Raw genomic sequence first — 22,607 nt, forward strand, 5'->3', positions numbered from 1 at the left:
GCGCGCCATAGAGATGACCACATCCTGTGTAACAAGACCCGACTCGCGCCTGGCCAATCGACGGGGCCCACAGTCCCCTCCCCTGCCCTAACTATAAAACCCACAATCCCATCAGGCCTCGCTCTCTGCCACTGGGCTTACCGTTGCATCGGTGAGTGTGGTCGGGGAGCTGAACTAGTTCGAAATGAAGGACTCTTTGCTTTTGCATTGGACTCGCTGGCTCCCTGGTGGGCTTTTTGGGAACCTTGAAATCTGGGCACAACACTAGGGGTGTGAGTGATGACTTTAAATCTCTTCTTCCAAATAAAAGTTATGACTTCTGAAGAGAAACAGGGCTATGGGAAATGAACATCTAACTAGAAAAAAGGTGATGAGAACAGAAATTGGTTTTTAGACCACTGTTTTAAGAAACCAGTGTTCACAAAACCAGGAACATGTCTGAATCATGAAACTAATCAAGAAATCTTTGAAACTAAATTTGGAGGAGGAAAAATGCATACCTTTAAAAACCTTTTTATGAAAAAATATTTAAACATATACAGAATATAATGAAGCCCCATGATCATTCAGCCCCAGCAATCATTGATATGTTGCTGTATCTCCCTCATCTATTTTTTTCTTTGCTGAGGTACAATGGAGAATTTTAAAAGATACTAAGTCAGAAGATGGAAAGAGTTATACTTAAATTTCAGAGAAAAATAACGAGAGAAGGAGAGTAGGGAACAATATTTACAGAATTAGATGGTTTTCTACCAAAGCAAAATATGTGTAATAAATAGCTAAAATAGAAATTTTAGGATTAAAAACACACACATATCTAATTTTAGTACACATGGGGAACTCCACTCCAAAATGTGAATAACAAAGCCATGAAAAAATGTATGATAGATATTTTCATTAATTTATAAGCAATTGAATATACTGTATAGTAAATTATGCAGGTTTCAAAAAATGATTTTAATGTGATGAAGTATGAAGAATCAACATTAAAATTTGATAATGCGCTGTTATTGAAATAAGATGAAAATAAAACTTTATCTCCAAGCAGTTTCCATAAGTACTTGGGAATGTTTGAAAGCCTAAAAATTTAGCTTCTTAATTATCTAAATGGGTTTGTTTTCTCTAGAACATGTACTGTAAGCATATAATACTTGAACTGAGTAATTTCATAAACTAGTATATATCATTAGAATGAGAAATGGCAAAATCACATAGGTAATTAATGGGACTCTACCATTAGACGTCATTTCTCGCGATTTTCTATGTAAAGCACTCTCCATTATACCCTGGTGCTTCTACTAAATAGATTTATGAAAATGACATAACCAAAGTCAAGTCTAGCAAAAGTGAACAACAGAATGCTGGGGTGAGTAATGGTGCAAATTATTTCTATTTTTAATTACATCTCTCAACTGTCACTGAAAAAATCTTTTAAATACACATATATAGATATATATTGAGAGAGAGATCTCAAGTCCCTTCCTATTATCACACATTTAAAAAAATACTTTGGAAGTGTTGTCCTTCAACCCTGGGTTCCTGCCTCTGCTCTGCCACTGACGAGTGCTGAGATCTCAGACAAGTTTGGCTTTTCTCCTTTAACTTCATTAAACCTCCGTTGCTCGTCTGTAAGACGGGACGACACAGTCTCCCCTGGCGGCTTGCCACACACTACCTTACAGAGCGTGCAGGGCAGGAGCCTCCCGCAACAGCTGCAGGAGGTGGGCGCTGCCTCCGTCTCACAAATGAAGACCCCGAGGCACCTGCAGGCAAGGGCACAGAGTAGGCGGCAGGACTCGGACCCGAGCCCGCGGCCTCCCTCCCGAAGAGGCTGTGCGCCGCGCTGCTGCTCACACGGTCTCCTGGCCGCCTCCAAGTGGAAGCGTCCGGGGAAGTCCAGGGTCCTGCTGCGCTACCTAAGCCGGGGGGCAACAGCTTAAAAGGGAGATTTTTCCTCCCCCGCGCCTTGTCCTCCTTCCGGCGGAAAGGCGTTACAGGGGGACAGACCGTGGGCACAGAGGGAAAAGCCAGCCGACTGGGAGGAGGCCTCTCTGCCAGCCGCTGCTTCCTAAGCCCGCCCACCCGCTCTCCGGGGCCGCCTCTCAAAAGTTTCACCTTCGCGGGTCGCAACCATCGAGTCCTAACGAGCACGGAGTGTGTAACAGCCGCCGGGGTGAGAGCCGACGGCGGGGCCTCTCCTTAAACGGCACCCCACACCTCCGGGGCGAGCTCGGGAACGCAGTGGGGAGAGGGGGCCGCGGGAACTGGAGGCGGGCGCTGCGTTCTGGGCCCCAGGCCGCCGCCGCGTTCATCTCCGGGCGTCACCAAGGCCTCGCTGTTTATCGGGGCCGGGCTGTCCGCGGCCCCCGAAACTTCAGAGCGGGCTCGCCGTCTCCCCGGTCCGCTTCCCCGCGGTCGGTGGGCGTGGCGGCGCGCGCAGGGGAGGCGCTACCGAAGCCCGGCCCAGCCTCCCGCTCGCCGCCCCGCCCGCTCACGCCCGAGGGCCGGGCTGCCGCCGACCCTCACCGTTCACGGTGGGGAAATCCAGGGCAGGGGCAGGTGGAGGGGCGTGTCCCGGGCCGCGGGCTCCGGCACCGGCGCGCCCCGCTCCGTCCCGGCCCGTCCCCGCCGCCCGCGGAGCAGGTGAGGCCTGGACTCCCGCGCCCGCCTGAGGCCTGCGCTCCGCCCGGCCTCTCGGGCCGCCCCGAGGCGAGGGAGGGGAGGCGCTGGCGACGGCGCCGTTCTCGGCTCCTTACCGCTTCACCACGCCGGTTTTGATCTTGATTTGTCTCACGCGAGGATCGGCCATGGTCCCTCGAGCGCCGCGGGAAGGAGGGGCAGAGAGTCGGGGTAACCGTGCTGCGAGCGCGCGCGGAGGAGGCGGTCGCGTCGGCGGAGTCGCCACGGCCCCGCGCGCATGCGCAGACCCCGGCGCAGGCCGGCGCCCCTGCCACGCCCGGGGCGGGGAGACCCGATCGGGCCGCTCTTCGCGGCGCTGGACCGGCCGCCGCTCGCTTCTCCTCTCGGGGAGTCAGCCTCCGTCTCTCCCTACAGCACTCCTCTAGCTCTCCCCTCCCTTGAGCGTGGACACAAGCTGTACGCTCTTCCCGGTCGCCACAGCCCGGGTGTGTTGGGAAACTTCAGTGTCTCCCCTACGGACAGGTTGGGCGGTGACATGGCTTTGCGAGATTACCCGCTTAGTGGCCAAAAATCATATTAAAGATATTTTCGGTGTCGTTATCTGGTATCAAACAGGGCAAAGCGATGTACCTTTCATGAAATAAACTACCATCGTGCACGCAGTCAAGAAAATGCTTACCCTCTACCCCAGACCCCTGCAAAAAGTGTCTGTAGGTATGTACCTCCTAAAGGAAATGACTAGGGACTTAGGTAGTCATCACCGAGGGTGTAACTTAAATATTCAACTTACGAAAATGTGTGTGGCACACAAAAGCTTGGGCCTGGTGGTCAAACCAACTGACATTCGGGTCCCCCCTTTAAAGGCCAGATGACATTGGGCACGGGAGCCACTGAACCTCCCTACCCAGCCTGTTGCCTCGTGGGCGGAGCGGAAATAACTCCCCCTTCACCGAGTGGAGAGGAAGATGGAAGCTCAGTGCCTGGCGCACTGTAGATGCTCAGTAACTTTCCACCAGCTGTAACAGCGGTTCTCAACCTGTGGGTCGCGACCCCTTTGGGGGTCGCCTAAGACCATCGGAAAACATATAATTACGTATTGTTTTTGTGATTAATCACTATGCTTTAATTATGTTCAATTTGTAACAATGAAAATACATCCTGCATATCAGATATTTATGTTACGATGCATAACAGTAGCAAAATTACAGTTATGAAGTAGCAACGAAAATAATTTTATGGTTGGGGGGTCACCACAACATGAGGAACTGTATTAAAGGGTCAGGGCATTAGGAAGGTTAAGAACCACTGATCTACAATAATAAAAGCATAATATGCTAATTAGACCGGATGTCCTTCTGGATGACCTTCTGAATGAAGGGGGTGGGGGGTGTCCCAGGTGCCAGAGGGAAGCCGGTGCTGGCAGCCAGGGGAAGGAAGGCCTACTCTTACACGAATTTCGTGCATCGGGCCTCTTGCTGTTTTCTATTTTCAAAGAAAAAATGTATCTGTTGCATAAAATGAGGTGCCCCTCTGCATCAGCCTCTTCCTGATGGAGTTCCCCAAGGAAGGCTGGGCATCCATCTAGTGTCTTTGCCCTTCCCTACACTTGATTTACTCATTCTGGCTCTGAAACACCCTTCCACCCTACCAGTCCAATACCCTTATTTTACTTTTTAAAATCTATTTTTATTAATTTTAGAGAGGAAGGGAGAGAGAGGGAGAAACACCAATGATGAGAGAGAATCATGGATCAGCTGCCCGCTGCATGCCCCCTACCGGGGATCAAGCCTAAAACCTGGGCATGTGCCCTGACAGGAATCAAATAGTGACCTCAACCACTGAGCCACATCAGCCGGGCTAATACCCTTATTTTAAATCCAAGATCAAACCCCACCTTCTGGAGAAAATCTACCACGACAGACCCCCCCCCCCCCCCCCCCGCCTGTTCAATGCTCCCTCCATACTTTGGAATCACCCAATATTAATTTTCATTTTTTCTTTTAAAAACTATTGAGTCTTTCACAAGTGTGTGCTCACTCTCCTAGTTGGATTATAAACTTCTTTAGAGGCAAGAATCTTGTCTTCCATAAATATTCCTCCTCTAATCTACGCCTGTGTTCTGTACACAGCAGGAGCTAAACTCAGTAACTACTGCCGTCCAACTGGCTGGCACACTGAAATGCAATTTCAAGTGAAGCAGCAGAGCCATGAAATACTGGGGGCAGGGATGAGTGGAATCAAAAGAAAACCAAAAACCTAGAAGACTCACCAAAGGTAAATGCTACCATTAGAAATCCAGTAGCTCACTGATACAAAGTTACTGGGCAGTCCCATAAGGCAAAGAAGCAACAGCCGCCGCCAAACCCACAAACCAAAGGATTGTGTAACTAGGGCTCTTGTTACTGTCAAGGATCTTCTTTCAGTCAGATAACAAAAGCCATATAACTCTTCATATTTTCCTCTTTGCCTTGTTTTCCAGAACCTCAGAGCTTGGTTTTGGGCTGATTTGCAGGAGTTTCCCTCATCCTAGGTTTTCTAATGTAAATACTCCCTATCACCCCAACCCCAACTCTACTTCCACCCTTTTGTCCTTTTTCTCTTTGTTTTAATGATTTTGTATCTATGACTTTCCTGTAAGCCAGTAATAAATAAATGTAACAACACACCAGCCAAAACACCTCTGCCACTATTGCTGTGTACCCAGGCCTATGCCCAGGCCCTCAAAAACAGCGTGTTTATCTGTGTCTGTGAGCACCATATTGTATGCTTGAGGCCCTGCGTTTAGATCATGAAGTTTGGCCACATTTATAAGGATAGGGGATCAGGTGAAATTGTTCCTACTGTCAGTTTACAGTAGTTGTAAAGAGTTTTAACTTTGGGGCCCAACTGTCTAGGGCAGCCGTGGGCAAACTACGGCCCGCGGGCCGGATCCGGCCCGTTTGAAATGTATAAAACTAAAAAAAAAAAAAAAAACCGTACCCTTTTATGTAATGATGTTTACTTTGAATTTATATTAGTTCACACAAACACTCCATCCATGCTTTTGTTCCGGCCCTCCGGTCCAGTTTAAGAACCCATTGTGGCCCTCGAGTCAAAAAGTTTGCCCACCCCTGGTCTAGGGTCACATCCTACCTCTGCTTACTAACTGTAAACTTGGACAAGTTACTAACCTCTTTATGTGCCAGTTTCTTCATCTGTGAAATGTGGGTGATAATAATAATAGTACCTACCTCATAAGGTTGTTATAAAGCTGAAATGAGTTAATATTTATAAAGTGCTTAGGATAGTGCTCATACTTATTAAGCCCCATACAAAGTGTTCATTAAATAAATGTCACCTAGGAAGGAGATCCTAAGTAGGAGACTAAGAACACAGTGGGACATATAGTCAAATGAATATAGAGATGTACATGTTATCATTAATGAGATCATGCTGAGTTAATATTTGACTGTTTACTCCGTATACAAAGGACCCATGTTGGACTTACTTACCACTGTATCCCAGCATGTAGCAATGCCTGGCACATCATAGGCACTCAATAAATATTTATTAAATGAATGAATGCTGCTTTAAAACGACTATTTCCCCCATTTAATAATGTCACAGAACCTTCCCTTTCAGCAAATGGGCTACTAAAATAATCTGAAACATCCCCTCTCTCTCACACACACACACTGTCTGTCTCCAGGACTTGATCTTTGGGTCTGGCCTTTGAGGAGGTAGACCTACTGAAGGCCCTTTCTTGTATACTAGAGTACTAACCCTACGAGCACTAACCATGAGAAAGTACTAACCATGGGAGGGATCAGTACTAACCCTAAGAGGAGAGTATTATGCAGGCATGCCTACTGTGAGGTAGAAGTCAATATTAATTTTTTTTACCATAATTATACTGTTTAAAGTCTCCCCCATACTATTAGTGACATCTAAGGAAGATACTATTAACTGGCTTACCCAACAGTAATTCCCCAGACTCTCTTCCATACCTGATTCCATTGCAGGGGTTACTTTCTCAACCTCTCTTGCAGCTGGAAGTGACCAAGTGCACAATTCTGGGCAAATAAATATAGATGGAAATATGTAGGTGGTTGCTGAAAATGCTTTGAATTTCTTGATAAAAGAGACAAATATAAGGAACTGCCCCTCCCCGCCCCCTTCTTTCATGAAAGTAGACGGAATAACTGGAGTGAAACATCCATCTTTCAACCATGAGGGAAAGACAAACATTTCAGAGACAGCAGCCCTGGTATCATTGAGCTGCTGAACCAAAACCAGCAGCTGCCTATCCCTAGTTATCTTACCTGAGAAAAACAAATCCTTGGGCATTTAAGCTACTGTTTATGAGACTTCCATTATTAGCAGCCCAAAGGGCTTTCTCGTTAGACTCCATTAGAGCTCCATGAGTATGTCTCTTCACTGAGGGGAGGGGAAGATATAGCCATTGGATCTTTGGAAGAAAAATCCCTATGAAATAAAAAATATCTCCAACCGTGGCTTTCATAATGTGCTGTGTTCTCATTGTCTGAGTGTATTAAACATACAACTCAAATGGCCACAGGCCACAGAATAAGGATGTTGGACAGCTGCATGTTCAGTGGTTCTCAACCTGCCTAATGCCGCGACCCTTTAATACAGTTCCTCCTGTTGTGGTGACCCCCAACCATAAAATTATTTTCGTTGCTACTTCATAACTGTAATTTTGCTACTGCTATGAATCATAATGTAAATATCTGATATGCAGGATCTATTTTCAGGGGTCGCAACCCACAGGTTGAGAACCGCTGTTTTAGATAATAGGAGTTCTATACAGGTAAGGAGAGAATACAATCCTTTCGCCAGTGACTTACAGAGGGTCCTATTTACAGCTGAACAGGTATCTGATATAACAATTCATTGTTCTGACACATATTGCAGTCATCATGTGTGGTTCTTAATGCATCATGTTACATTAGCTCAGCCCATGGTCTCGTACCATGTAACATAAATTTTGCCAAAAGGAATGACAGTACGTGACACTGACTTTTAAAAGACACACACTATTTTTTCAGATCACACACCTTTTATCCATGAGTGCCCAATTCAAAAATCAAGTTGGCAGACAAAAGTGGAGTGAATGTGTAGCCGCAAAGCAGCATATTTATCTTGAATAGTTTTGCACATTTCTACCTGTAGTCAATGATTCCATTCCATTTTTATGTTGAAATGCATGAGCAACATTAATGGGCCTTTTTTTTGGTCACCTGAAGTAAGACTTTTATTCAGGGTCAATCAAGAGAGGCCTGAGAAGTGTTTTGGGATTACAAGCTATGGATAAAATCTTTTCATGTGTTTATCATGAGCCATCTATGACTGTTCTATTTGAAATTCTCAGCAAAATATTTATGATTTATTTTATTTTTATCCTATCTATGAGTATTCCTTTCAGTAAGTTATCTTTCTTAGGTGTGAAGTATTTTTCTTTGTCATTACATATTCTTTTTTGGTATTAATTGGAAATACAACAAAAAAGATAAGGATTTTTTGGCAACAGATTACAGTTTCTAGATTACTAAAAGAATATTCTAAATACTGGTTCACACAGAGCCTTTCGTATAAGTTTTAAAATTTAAATTTTTTACTTCTTTTTGAAATTATCTTCCAACAGAGTTTCTTGTCCATTAAGGTAAACTACTTAAGGCCTAGAGAATTCCTCTTGGGTTATAAACCTAAAATTAAAAAAAAAATTCAGCTATCATCTGTGAAAGCTTACTGGGATTCTGCAGGATAGTCTGGCAAGGGGAAGGAAGTCTTCATGAAATAGCTTTCCCCCTAATATTTTAAGGTAATATAAACATATTACTTCTAAATTGAAGAGAAAAGCTTCATTTCAACGTCAACATTTCAACTTCCACAAGTTCTAATTCAAATATCCCTACCCTAATATTTAATTACTGTCTTGTTATTTCATTATTACTACAATTATTTCTCATCCATTATTACCATCTTTTTGCATATATATGTGTGAATGTGACTGCCATTTAATCATATAATTGAGATTTTTAAGAATCCTTTTTTTTTTTTATAAGAGTTATATGCCTCCAAATGATTTGGAAACTTTAGAGCTGATAAAATTCAACCAATTCCCCTTGGACTTTTAGCCACATGAGAAATCAGAGTAAAGGAATTCAATACAGACCTTGGTTGAATTTAGTACAACAACTGGAAGTTGTATGACACCAAGTAACCAGTAATTAATGACTAAGTCAACCCTCCCTCCCCCCACCCAACACACACACACTTTTTACTCAAATGTTTTGGCATGCAGTCATGCAGTGATGCTCCTGAAATGATTAAAAGCAGGAATTTGGGCCTCAGCTAAGTCACACTTTCATTGGATAATTTGAGTAATTTACTTAATTCTCTCTGAGACTTAGTTTCCTCAACTGTAAAGTAGAGATAAAATAGCTGCCACACAGGGTAGTGGTTCTTGTGAAAGTTATATAATGCACCTGTATGTAAAGGATCTAGCATAGTGCCTGGGACATCATAAACACTCAATAAATGGTAACCATTATTATTATCTTTACTCGTGGGCACAGAAAAAATTTATCCAGAATTGATTCTTTTTAATAAAATTAGCCTGTGGAGTAAGCTTATTTTTTACAGTGAACTAGCAAAGGATTCCAATAGAATTGCTGCTTATCCACATATAAGGTTTACTAGAGGCCCGGTGCACAAAAATTTGTGCACTGGGGGGGGGGGGGTTCCTCAGCCTGGCCTGTGCCCTCTCGCAGTCTGACACCCCTCGGGGGATGACCACCTCCTGGCTTAGGCCCGCTCCCTGGGGGATTGGGCCTAAGCTGGCAGTCAGACATCCCTCTGGCAGCTCAGGAGCCCTTGGGGGATGTCCACTTGCCAGTGGGGAGCAGACCTAAGCTGCAGTCGGACATCCTTAGCGCTGCTGAGGAGGCGGGAGAGGCTCCCACCGCCACTGCTGTACTGGCAGCCATCAGCCTGGCTTGTGGCTGAGCAGAGTTCCTGCTGTGGGAGCGCACTGACCACCAGGGGGCAGCTCATTCATTGAGCGTCTTCCCCCTGGTGGTCAGTGTGTGTCATAGTGACCAGTCATTCCCAGTCATTCTGCTGTTAGGGTCAATTTGCATATTACCCTTTTATTATATAGGATAGAGGCCTGGTGCATGGGTGGGGGCCGGTTGGTTTGCCCTGAAGGGTGTCCCGGATCAGGGTAGGGGTCCCGCTGGGGTGCCTGGCCAGCCTGGGTGAGGGGCTGATGGGTATTTGCAGGCTGGTCACACCCCCTTCAGGATGGGGGTCCCCGCTGGGGTGCCTGGCCAAGCCTGGGTGAGGGGCTGATGGCTGTTTGCAGGCTGGCCACACCCCCTTCAGGATGGGGGTCCCCGCTGGGATGCCTGGCTAGTCTGGGTGAGGGGCTGATGGCTGTTTGCAGGCTAGCCACACCCCCCAGCCACCCAAGCTCCCAGTGGAGGCTGGCTGGAAGCAGGTATCTGGGATTTATTTATCTTCTGTAATTGAAACTTTGTTGCCTTGAATGGAGGCCTCAGCTGGCCAGGGCAGGTAGGAAGCTTGGCTTCCTCCATCGCTAGGGCAACCAAGCCTCCTGCTTGCTCCAGCTCCGTGGCTGCCGGCCGCCATCTTGGTTGGGTTAATTTGCATATAGTTGCTCTGATTGGCTGGTGGGCATGGCTGGGCATAGCGGAGGTGCGGTCAATTTGCATGTTTCTCTTTTATTAGATTAGATAAGTTCAGATATGAATATTATTAGATTGGTCTTCTATCACAAATAGTAAAAAAAGAAAGCATCACATATTAAGTTTATTATTGGCAATTTGCAACATTAAAATATCCTTTAAATAAATACATTTAAAATAGTCTATGTAAATTTTGTGTTTATGCCTATCAGATTTAATGTTATCTATGTAACTTTGGAAGGGGAAAGACTTTGGTATGATAAAAAGCAATAGTGTGAATAAAGATGCAATTCTTAACATGTATTCAGTGATTAATAAATGATAATTACTCTTATTTCCAAATAGGGCGGGATCTATTAAGTGAACTTCCATCACCCCAAAGGGCACATCTTACATTAAAAATATTTATGATATTATTGCAAATAGTGCCTCTTAATATGCCTATATTTTTCTTCTAGTACAGAAAAAAAATCAGGTAGGAAAATTCCTAAGCGTTAAAAGAAAACAAATAAAATTGCAGGAAAGGGTTTACTAACATGTTCAATTTTTTATTTTAAAATGAGAATTTGTCTTCACCAAGACACTGGAGAATAAACACTTGGAATGCAATATTATTTAACTCATAGTACATGAAAATTAGTGCCTACAGGTAAAGACTGATATATCTTTTAGGTTATTAGCACTATTATACATGGTGGAATTTTGCTTTCTTTGCTTTATAAAAGTTAATTTCCATAAATAAAGATGAAAAAAATGAATGTTTTATGAACACTCTTTTGTAAGTGGTTTTTGAGGGTTGGCTGAATATTACACAAATAAAGCAGCTACATTTTAACTATTCTAACAGGAATAAAAATAGTGGGGAGAGCATTCAAGACACATTGCCTCCCTAGATTGTAATGTATATAGACCAGTGGTTCTCAACCTTCCTAATGCTGCGACCCTTTAATATAGTTCCTCATGTTGTGGTGACCCCCAACCATAAAATTATTTTCGTTGCTACTTCATAACTGTAATTTTGCTACTGTTACGCATCGTAATGTAAATATCTGATCTGCAGGATGTATGTTCATTGTTACAAATTGAACATAATTAAAGCATAGTGATTAATCACCAAAACAAAATGTAATTATATATGTGTTTTCCGATGGTCTTAGGCAACCCCTGTGAAAGGGTTGTTCGACCCCCAAAGGGGTTGCGACCAAAGATTGAGAACAGCTGATCTAGACTGTATGAATACTTTGTAAAATGCTCAAAAAGGAGGAAAAAAAAGTGTCAGAGTAGGAAAAAACAGCCTACAGTTTTCAGTGGCTGTTGCAAACTATTTATGCTGGATGCTCACTGTACCCTTTAAATTTTTATCCCTACTTTTGCTTTTGCAGCCAATTGTTAATGGATATAATGCTGCAAAGACAAAAGAGTAAACAACAACACAAATGAATTAACATAGAGCCAGGAGCTGAAAGAGAATGGAGAGCAAGAGTACGTTGAGAAAAGGAAAGAAGTAAGGGTGGGACTAGGCTTGGGGTTACATATGTCAAAAGGGTGTGATCAGTAAGGTAATGTCTTGAATTCTTTAAACTTTTCTGCATTTGGAAAGCAAGACAGGGAACACTGGATCCCTGTTTTTGTTAGGTTATGTTTTCAGTTGTTTAACAGAGATTAAATAATAGTGGCATAAATAAAATAGAGAGTAAGTTTGCTCTGCTCCATGAGGTTTCAGAACCCTAGACGCCTTCTAAGTTGTTCCACCATGCTCTGGGATGGCCCTTCTTGCATGGTCAGACATGGCTCCCATTCCCGCCTCATATGCCATGTCCTTTTAAAGGCATGAACTGGAAGATGATTGAGACACTTCTGCTCACATTCCATTGGTCAGAACTTAGTTATATGACCACACTTCATTACAGAAGAGAAGGAAAAATGTATTCTCTAGGTGGGCTATTATGTGCTCAAATAATATCAGAAGAGGGAAGAGTAGATATTTGGAACAATTAGAAGTTTCTGCCATGTGCCTGCTTTGAGATTCAAAGTATCATTGATTCAGGTTGCTTCAGTGTGCACTTGGGAGAGGTGTAGGTAGGGGGCAATATGCCTGATGCCTTGTAACCATAGGCCTTTGCCAATTAACACACTGACTTGATTATTGTAGCTTTATAGTAAGCCTTGAAATCAAATAGTGTGAGTCCTTTGTTGTTCTTTTTCAAAATTGTTTTGGCTGTTCTAATTTACGGTGGGTACATTTACATTTTAGAATCAATGTTATGTACAAAAACTCCTGCTGGGAATTTGATTGGGATTACATAAAATGTATAGATCGATTTGAGGAGAATTGACAGTTTAACGATATTGAGTCTTACAATATATGGACACATTTTCTATCTCTATTTATTTAGACCTTCTTTGACCTTTATTTTATAGTTTTTAGTATACAGATCCTGCACATAACTATTTCCATAGGAGTTATAATTAAGTATTTCCATTTTTGTGTGTGCTATCATATTTTACATTTTTAAAATTTTAAATTGTTCATTGCCAATGTATAACAATTAAATTTTTACATACTGGTTTTATATCCTCTGATCTTGCTAAATTACTTATTCATTCTCTGAGCTTTTTGAGTGGATTCTATGAAATTTTCTATATAGACAATCTTGTCATCTGCAAATAGAGACAGTTTATTTCTTCCTTTCTATATCCTGCCCTTGTTTTTTAACTTAGTATGTAGGGCTTTGTGTTTTTTTTTAAGCCATTAAGATGTAGTTATTTTGCAGATGCTCTTTATCAGGTTAAGAAAATTCCTTCTTATTTCTAGTTTTCTGAGAGATGATCATGTGGGTTTTCTTCTTTAGTCTGTTAATATGGTAAATTACATTGACTGATTTTCAAATTATTGAATCAGCTTTGCACTCCTGGAATGAATATCACTTGGTTATTATGGATTATCCTTTTTATATATTCCTAGATTTTATTTTCTAATATGTTGCTGAGAGATGTTGATCCATAGCTTTCATTTTCTTTATGATTTTATTTTATATTTTAATTTTTTTTCTTTGTTGATTAAGGTATTACATATGTGTCCTTATCCCCCCATTGCCTTTTTCTGCTTTTGGTAACGGGAGATTCTGGCCTCATAAAATAGCTTTCCTCCTCTTCTGTTTTCTGGAAAAAAATTAAGTAGAAATGAAAATTAAGTAGAAATTTCCTACTTAAATATTAGGTAGAATTCATCTGGACCTGGAATTTCTTTTTGTTGTTGGAAGATTTTTAACTGCAAATTCAATTTCTTTACTAGGTATACAGCTATTCAAACTATCTATTTCTCCTTGCATTTTGGTAATTTGTGTCTTGCAAGGAATTTGTCCATTTTATCCAAGTTGTTGAATGATGGACATAGTGTTCTTTGTAGTATTCCCTTATGATTCTTTTAATGACTATAGGGTCTGTGGTGCTGTCCATCCTTTTATTCCTGATATTGGTCATTTCTCTCTTTTTTTATTGAGGTAAAATACATATAATATAAATTTAGTGATAAATGGTGATGAAAGGAGACTTGACTTGGGGTAGTAAACACACAATACAATATACAGATGATGAAATCTGTGTAATTTTATCAACCAAAGCCACTCCAATAAATTCAATAAAAATATATATGATTAACTATTAATTTAAAAAGTATTAACCATTAATAATGAAAAAGTATATATTTCAGTGGCATTTAGTACATTCATAATGTTTTACAACCATCACTTCTATCTAATTCTAAGGCTAGTGTCTTGTGAGGTTATTTAAGTTTGAAAAAAGACTATGATTAAGAAAACTGTGTGAATGAGGCAAGGTAAAAATTAGAATGGAGGTTTTACTGGTGGTAGTGTTTTAACTGTAGCAAGGAATTAGGAGTAAAATACTTTGGCTATGCAATGCCATTTGATGCAAATAGCATTGGTGTGGAAAGACGAGTGTGTGATGGTGGGCAGGTTCCATGTCTTGTAATCATAGCCCTCAAACAGGCGTCAGAATATCTGGCTGCTTTTATATAATATTAACATGGAAACACTTCCTCTGAAATAGGTGGTGCTTGGCTTAGCTCAGAAATACAAAAACAGACAATTATATCCATAAACTCTGCCTTAAGCTATATCTGAGTAACCTAGACCTGTGATGGAGGGAGGTCCCAGATTTCAGGGAAAATGAAGGAAATGTATGCTATTCCCTAGGGCAGTACTGCTTAAGAAGCTTTCCTTTTCAAACTGGTATGCTCTAAAAATATCCAAAGCATGTAAATTTCTTGGCAACGTGAATAATTACTCAAAGTCACAAATTCAAATTTTGGTTTAACCATCAGGACTGGCTTATTTCTTTGACATACCAGCTAAATCATTTTTGCTCTTGGAGACAATTGGCTACACAGTATTCAAAAACATGAGTGGTTCTTTCTTTGCCCTTCAGGGAGCCCCACAACCCTCCCAGAAGTAAGCAATTGTTAAGCCATGCTCCTTTCTCCTAGAATATCCTTTCAAGCCTCTCCTCAGGCCAAAATAATAACCTTTTGAAATCTCAGCTCCAAGAAAGTCATAAAGTAAGCACTCGGTACTATGGAAACAATCATTTGACATCATTCCAGCAAATCCATCTTTGGGCTATGCAGCTTGTTTTACTGTAATGGTGTTATTTTGGGATTTATTGACTTCCAAAACTAAGAAAAGGACAAGGGAGCATCTTGAGCTCAGTTATGAAGAATGCAGAAAAAAATCAAATCAAATATCTACAAAATGTGCCACTCTATTGTTCATTTATTTCTTCCCGTTTTCTTCCTATTTTGACAAATTGTTTGATGTGAACTCATCTCGTTTTTGTTTTTGAAAATCATATACAGATTCTTAGGCATGAGTAAATATCTTCTTGCCAATTTCAATAAAAGAAGCAGAAAAATTGCAACTCATATACATCTGTATCATTCAAAGATACAGTCAAGAGACAGAAACCATGCCAGTTATTAGAACAGAGAAAATATAATTGTCATCTAGGTATAAAGTTGTTAACTAAGTGAATGAAAGGGCAAAAGAGATGTCACGGAGGTAGCAACTGCAAGTAGCGTTTAACACCCCTAGAACTCGGGAACAAAGGAAATACACTGGAATTATTACAACTTAGGAACTCAGAAGAGGTTGCTGACCTCTGAAGAGAGAACATGGACAGCTGATGCAGGATCTCTGAGAGGGCAGGATGAATCTGACCCTGCAATACTGAGAACAACTCCAAACTGAATTAAGCTGCTGCTACAGGAAGGAACTAAAACTGCTGGGATGAAGAAGTGATGCTAGTGTTATGCTCACAGAAACAGGAAAAATTTAGGAAGCAAAAGAAGGAGCAAGCTCCTTCTTCCTCCTCTAGCTTTTCAGGCTCCTTGACAAAGCAGAAATGTGGTTTTTAGAATTTTAGACCCAGCATCACAATGCAGAATATAGAAGGCTGGGTTTGGATGTAAGAGATAAAAACAGTAATAGGGAGATTTCAACAACTTATTCAAAATGCACCTTAATTAAACAAGATAAATATATCAGAAAGGCTGGCTGGCTGCCAATGAGGGGCTCCCAGTTGCATTACCTTGGACAAGTCCCCTTGGTCCTCAGCTTTGTAGGTCTGGAAACTCATTTATGTCAGAGCACCAAAAACTGACAGAGCTCAGAGGGGTGGGTCACATGATCTAACCTACAAGAGACCGATAAATAAACTCAAAGGCCAAGGTATTATAATTTGTCTTGGAAAAAAATTTTAAATTGATTTTTAGAGAGAGAGAGGAAGGGAGGGTGGGAGAGAAACATCAATGTGAGAGGGAAACATCAATTGACTGCCTCCTGCAGGCACACCTACCCGGGATCGAGTTGCAACCTGGGCATGTGCCCTGACTGGGAATCAAACTGGCAACTTTTTGGTGCACAGGAGGATACCCAACCAACTGAGCCACACTGTCCAGGGCTCAAGGTATTTATTATTTTATAGTCAGAAATATCACTGCTCAGGTGATGAAGCTGGTACACACATCCTTTCATCTGCAGGAAAATGTGATGGTTAGAAGGTAGCTGATGGCATGGAGTGAAAGCAGAAGAGTTAGTGGATGCAATCCATGGCTCTGTAATAATTGTCTGACACCATTACAGAGATACACTGGACCAATTGGCTTCATATCAGTCAGTTAGTGTCCTCACCACTTGTATAGAGCTAGACAGATCCCCCCAAAAGCTTACTCTTTCATCTTTAATTGGCTCTTGACAAAGTCCAGCCTTCTATTATTATCTTTTATTCAGATAAGTATACATAGTTATAGTTTTATTTGTCCTTGGGAGATGGTCTTGGACAGGTTATTAAATGTTTCTGAATCTTTCCTCTTCTTTAGATGAGGATCAATTATCCCTATGTCATAAGGCTGTTGTATGGATTTAAAACAGTAGTCCATATAAATATTCACAGGACAATGCCTAACATTCAGGAAGCTCCCAAAACATACAAATTCAACCCCTACCTTTGATCATATTAAGATTTTCTGCTCTTCTAACACTTTTCCTTTTAAAAAGATGAGTTAGCCCTGACTGGTTTGGCTCAGTGGATAGAGAGTGGGCCTGTGGACTGAAGGGTCCCTGGTTCAATTCTGTCAAGGGCATATGCCCAAGTTTCGGGTTCGATCCCCAGTGGGGGCGTGCAGGAACCAGCCAATCAATGATTCTCTCTCATCATTGATGTTTCCTTTATTTTAATCTTTAAATTCTTTATTAGTTAAGGTATTACAAATTTGTCCTCATCCCTTCCATTAACCCCCATCTTCCCCCCCACCACTCATGCTCTCACCCCCCTATTGTCCATGTCCATTGGTTTGGATCATTGATGTTTCTATCTCTCTCTCCCTCTCCCTTCCTCTTTGAAATCAGTAAAAATATATTAAAAAAAAAAAAAGATGAGTTAAATGGCTGTAGAGCATTCCACTGAAAGGATGTATCATTTTATTTAACCAATAGCTACTGTTTGGTGGTAAGATTGTTTCTAATTTTTTCTTATAAAATTTGATGTTTTATTTCTGCTATCATGCCAGGCCAAGTTCCCAGATAGATAACTCCTACAGAAAACAAATTATCATGCTGAGAACATTTTCAAAAACAACAAAGAGTCTGCAAGGAAATAAAGAATATTCAGGCCAAAGACTACCTGAAGGCAGAACCCAGAAGATAAAATTCAAAAATAACTTAAAAGCAGCAAGGGAGCCCTAGCCAGTTTGGCTCAGTGTCGACCTGAGGACTGAAGGGTCCCAGGTTTTATTCTGGCCAAGGGCACGTACCTGGGTTGTAGGCTCCTCTCCAACCCAGGGCCCTGGTCGGGGCTAGTGCGGGAGGCAAGCAATCAATGTGTTTCTCTCACATGGGTATTTCTCTCTGTCTTTTCCTTTCTCTTCTACTCTCTCTAAATATCAATGGAAAAATATCCTTGGGTGAGGATTTAATAAAAAAACAGTCAGGGATAAAAGTTAGTTTACTTTGAAAAGAGCAATAGACAGATTAAGAGCTATGCTCTCTAAGGCAACAGTGGAAGCAGGAAGCCAGGGAAATGGCATCTTCAATGTGTTGAGGGTATTACTAGCTATAGTCACTAGCATTTCCTTTAGTGCTGGTGTGCTGCTGGCAAACTGTGTGTTTTTACCTCAAAATGCTTTTATTTTGCTCTCATTTTTGAAAGATATTTTCACTAGGTATAGAATTCTACATTGATAGTATTTTATTTTCTTGGCACATTGATATTTAAACACACACACACACACACACACACACACTCCTACACACATATATTTATACTGGAAAGAATACAAGCTCAGATAGGAGGTCTGAAATAAAAACAAATAAAGAATTAAAAATTGGTTAATTATGTGGGTAAATAAAAACAAAAATTGACTCTAAAACAGCATATGTACCAATCCTTGTAATTAACATATTTTCTTCCTTACTGAAAAATATAAGATCATAAGACAATTTAACTCCATTTATTCCCCTTATGACTTATATGCATTTGTTTTAAATTGTTTATATGTTTAAACTGAGTACATGACAACAATTTCATGGAAGTCATGAGAGCAATAAATGGAATTAAAGTGTTTTAAGATTTTGTGTTTTATGGTAAGAAAGTAAACAACCCAAATATTTATCAACTGATTAATGGATAAACATTCACCATAAATATACATTCATAAAATGTAGTATATCCATAAAATGAAATATTATCCAACAGTAAAATAAGTGAAGAATGAAGTACTGATACATGTTATAATATTGGTAAACTTTAAAATGGTGTGCTAAGTGAAGGAAGCTAGTCATAAAAGGCCACATATTCTTTTTTTTTTAATATATATTTTTATTGATTTCAGAGAGGAAGGGAGAGGGAGAGAGAGATAGAAACACCAACGATGAGGGAGAATCATTGATCGGCTGCCTCCTACACGCCCCCTACTGGGGATCAAGCCCGCAACCTGGGCATGTGCCCTGATTGGGAATCGAACCGTGACCTCCTGGTTCATAAGTCGATGCTTAACCACTGAGCCATGCCAGTCGGGTAAGGCCACATATTCTATAATTTTATTTGTATAAAATGTCCCAAATAGAAAACCCATAGAGACAGGAAGTAGATTAGTAGTTGTCAGGGGCTAGAGGTAATGGGAAATGACTGCTATGAATAGAAGGTTACTTTTTGGGGTGATAAACATGTCATAAAAATGATATAGTGGTAATGATTGCACAACTCTGTGAATAGACTAAATATCATGGAGTTGAACACTTTAAATGAGGGAATTGTATGAAATGTGAATTGTAACTCAATAAAACTGTAGTTAGAAAAACACACAAAAAGATAGCCATTAGAAAAGGCAGTCTCATGTGCATAGCCTTGCAACCCCCCATTTGGGTGCAAAAGAATGGCCCTTGGGCCTGGAACACTTCCTTACTAAAAGATAGAGAGCCCACACCATATGTGCTGGGCTTATCGCCTTGTGTGGGAATATCTTTCCCTGTTCCAGGCTCAATGTGTGATCCTTTGCTCTACTCGAATGATGCATCAATGACCTCAGGCACACCCCTGGATTTCAGGATTTCAGGCTCCACCAGGGAGGGGTCAGGTCCTTTTGTGGTGGCTTGATTCTTACATTTTCCTTAGCGACTCAAAAACCAAGATGCAGTGTGCAGGAGTGTTTGACTTCTATTTCTGGTGACTGGCACTGTGATGATCTTTACTATCCTGCATGTAGTTGGAGCCCCACACCTCCAGATTTTAGCAACCAATGCACAGAGTTCTGCTGAACTGATACCACTCTTTACTTTAGATTGGCAAAAGTGAAAATAACTGACAATTTCAAGTATGGATGATGATGTGGTGAAACAGAAACTCGTACACCAAAATGTAAATTAGTAAAATTTCTTTGAAAAACAGTTTAGCATTGTTAGGAAAGTTGAACATATTCATCAAGGTAAAATAGATCAATATATAGCAATAGAAATGAAAGAACAGAAACCATACCTATCAACAATGAAGAATCATAAAAACATAATGGAGAGCAAAGGAAGCAAATTATAGAACACTAGAGGCCCGGTGCACGAAATTCGTGCATGGGGATGGGGGTTGGTCCCTCAGCCTGGCCTGCACCCTCTCGCAATCCAGGACCGCTGGCTCCTAACTGCTTGCCTGCCTGATCACCCCTAACCACTCACTCGCCTGCCTGATTGCCCCTAACTGCTCGCCTGCCTGCCTGCCTGATCACCCCTAACCACTCACTCGCCTGCCTGATTGCCCCTAACTGCTCGCCTGCCTGCCTGCCTGATCGCCCCTAACCACTCGCCTTCCTGCCTGATCTCCCCAAACCACTCACCTGCCTGCCTGATTGCCACTAACCATATGCCTTCCTGCCTGATCTCCCCGAACCACTCGCCTGCCTGCCTGATCGCCACTAACCACCTCTGCCTCGACCCCCTCCACTACAGCTTTGTCCGGAAGGATGTCCAGAATGTTGTTCAGCATAATTATTGGACCTAATTAGCATATTATGCTTTTATTGTTATAGATAAATACTATGATTGCATTTTTATTAAATTCAAAAGCAGACAAAACTAAACATTATACTATATAGAAATACATTCAAAAGTGGTAAAACTCTACCGGAAAAGCAAAGAAATGATTGTTCAGAGGTTAGGACAGTTGTTACTTAGGTTGGGGAAAAGAGGCATGAAATTGGGAAAGGGCACATGGGAACAATGGTTTGCTTGTTATCCAAAATGGTAGCAACATCAGTACTTATTTTATTAAAATTCTTTAAAACAAACTCCAATGTTTTGTGCATGCTTTTGTATATAAGGTATATTTCACCATAAAACAAAGTTAAGTGAATTACCTGGTGTATATATCTTTGCATATGTCTGATTATTTCATTAAGCTAATTTCTTAGAAGTTGAATCACTGGGCAAAAGACATTAACACTCAAGGGTTTTATTACCTGCTACCAAATTACCATCCAAAAAGGCTGTACCAGTTCCCCTTCCCCCAAGTAGTGCATCAGAGCTCCTGGGCGCATTGCTTGAATAAGTTGTTACCCTCGCCCTGCTCCGTTGCCACCTCCTACTCCCTCCTTAGCCTACTGTATTCTAGTTTCCAATCCAAACTCTCTACTTTAGGCTATTGATATCCTCCTATTTATGAAATTTGATAGCTACTTTTTTTTCTTAAATGATTTAGGGACTTATTAGCCCTAAAGACTTTTCCAGATGACTAATATCATCCATCATGTGTAGCTTTTAACTTTTTAAATTCTTAGATCATCATTTAGCTCCCAGTTCCTAGAGAATATGCCTATGGTTTCCTATGAGCTATCTCATTTCCCAAGAAGAAAAATAGTTTTAAAACAGCAAATAGAATTCTCCTCATTCATCATCATCATCACGAATGATCATCATTATTACTCATTAGTCAGCTTCATGGATGTTGGTAAAGTCCATTGACTGACAATATTTAAGTACTGTTGTAGCTAGTCTGTAAAGATGGACCCCAATGCACCAGGCCTCCTGTGTTCACACCCTTGTACAGTCCCTGTCCACATGGAATCTGAGCTGGCTGTAATTTGCTTTAATCAAAAGATGTGGCAGGCAGACATGCTGCTGTGCAGTGTTCTAGCAATATGCCTTAAGAAGTCCTGGCAGGCCCTAGCCGGTTTGTTTCAGTGGATAGAGCGTCAGCCTGTGGACTGAAGGGTCCCAGGCTCGATTCCGGTCAAGGGCACATGCCTGGGTTGTGGGCTCGATCCCCAGTGTGGCTCGTGCAGGAGGAAGCTGATCAATGATTCTTATCATCGATGTTTCCATCTCTTTCTCCCTCTCTCTTTCTCTCTGAAATCAATAAAAATATATCTTTTAAAAAAGAAGAAGAAGCCCTGGAAGTTTCTGTTTTGTCCTGTTGGGAGCCCTAGGTCACCATGTAAGAAGTTTGGTTACTCAGATGGAAAAAGCACACAGGGACCATGTGGAGAGGCCATGTGGACCAGGAGAGACCTTGGGTCTACATGGAAGAAGGAGGCCTGCCCATCCCAGCATCCAACTGAATTGGTCTTCCAGCCATCCCCGCGAAAGCACCAGACATGTGGGTGAAGCTATTTTGAATTTGCCAGGCCAAGTCACCATCTTACTACAACTGCATGAGAAACTGCAGAAAAAGCAACAGAACAACCACCCAGTTGAAACCAGTTAACTTTTAGAATTACTGGAGTTGATAATAAATTGCTGTTTTAAGTCGCTCAATTCTGAGGTGGTTTGTTACATGAGATAATGGAAACAATTCCCTTCTATGTTGTCCCTCATATTTAACTGATGACATATGACAAAGCTTTTGCTGGATCTAAAGTAAAGCTTGAAATTCTTATGGCCTGAAATAAGTACACCACTCTGTAAAAAAAAAAAAAAAAAAAAGGAGGTGCCCTAGAAAACAACAGTGAGAATTTACACTATATAAGGAGGTAACATTTTTTTCTACTTTTTAGTGACTTCATTAGGGTGATAATAGCTAACAAAATTATATAGGTTTCAGGTGCACAATTCCACAATACATCATCTGTGCACTGTATTGCATGTTCATGGCCCTAAGTCAAGTCTCTGTCCATCATAAGGATGTAACTTTTGAGCTAAAACCTGAAAAATGAAAAAAAAAAAAAAAAACCAGATACCTGGTGAACTAGAGGAAGGAGTT

The 22,607-nt window shown here is 41.3% G+C and overlaps 1 protein-coding gene and 1 long non-coding RNA gene across 4 annotated transcripts in view; one reads left to right on the plus strand and one right to left on the minus strand.

Annotated features, from left to right (window-relative positions):
- Positions 1–2,924, minus strand: part of TBCA (tubulin folding cofactor A) — a 67,292-nt gene extending 64,368 nt beyond the window's left edge. The window contains exon 1 of one of the 3 annotated variants that reach the window (XM_036308932.1): positions 2,757–2,924. In XM_036308932.1, coding sequence (XP_036164825.1) covers positions 2,757–2,809 — 53 coding nt within the window. In that variant the 5' untranslated portion in view covers positions 2,810–2,924. Of the gene's footprint in view, positions 1–2,115; positions 2,462–2,756 lie in introns of those variants that run through there. The other 2 variants (XM_036308931.1, XM_036308933.1) reach the window with 2 other exon arrangements.
- Positions 2,925–3,045: 121 nt separating this feature from the next.
- Positions 3,046–22,143, plus strand: LOC118656105. The gene is made up of 3 exons (XR_004967491.1): positions 3,046–3,354; positions 4,770–4,914; positions 21,788–22,143. It is a non-coding gene; the product is annotated as an uncharacterized LOC118656105 (long non-coding RNA).
- Positions 22,144–22,607: the final 464 nt, after the last annotated feature.

This window comes from Myotis myotis, unplaced genomic scaffold (assembly GCF_014108235.1).
Source record: "Myotis myotis isolate mMyoMyo1 unplaced genomic scaffold, mMyoMyo1.p scaffold_m19_p_5, whole genome shotgun sequence".
NCBI lineage: Eukaryota > Metazoa > Chordata > Mammalia > Chiroptera > Vespertilionidae > Myotis > Myotis myotis.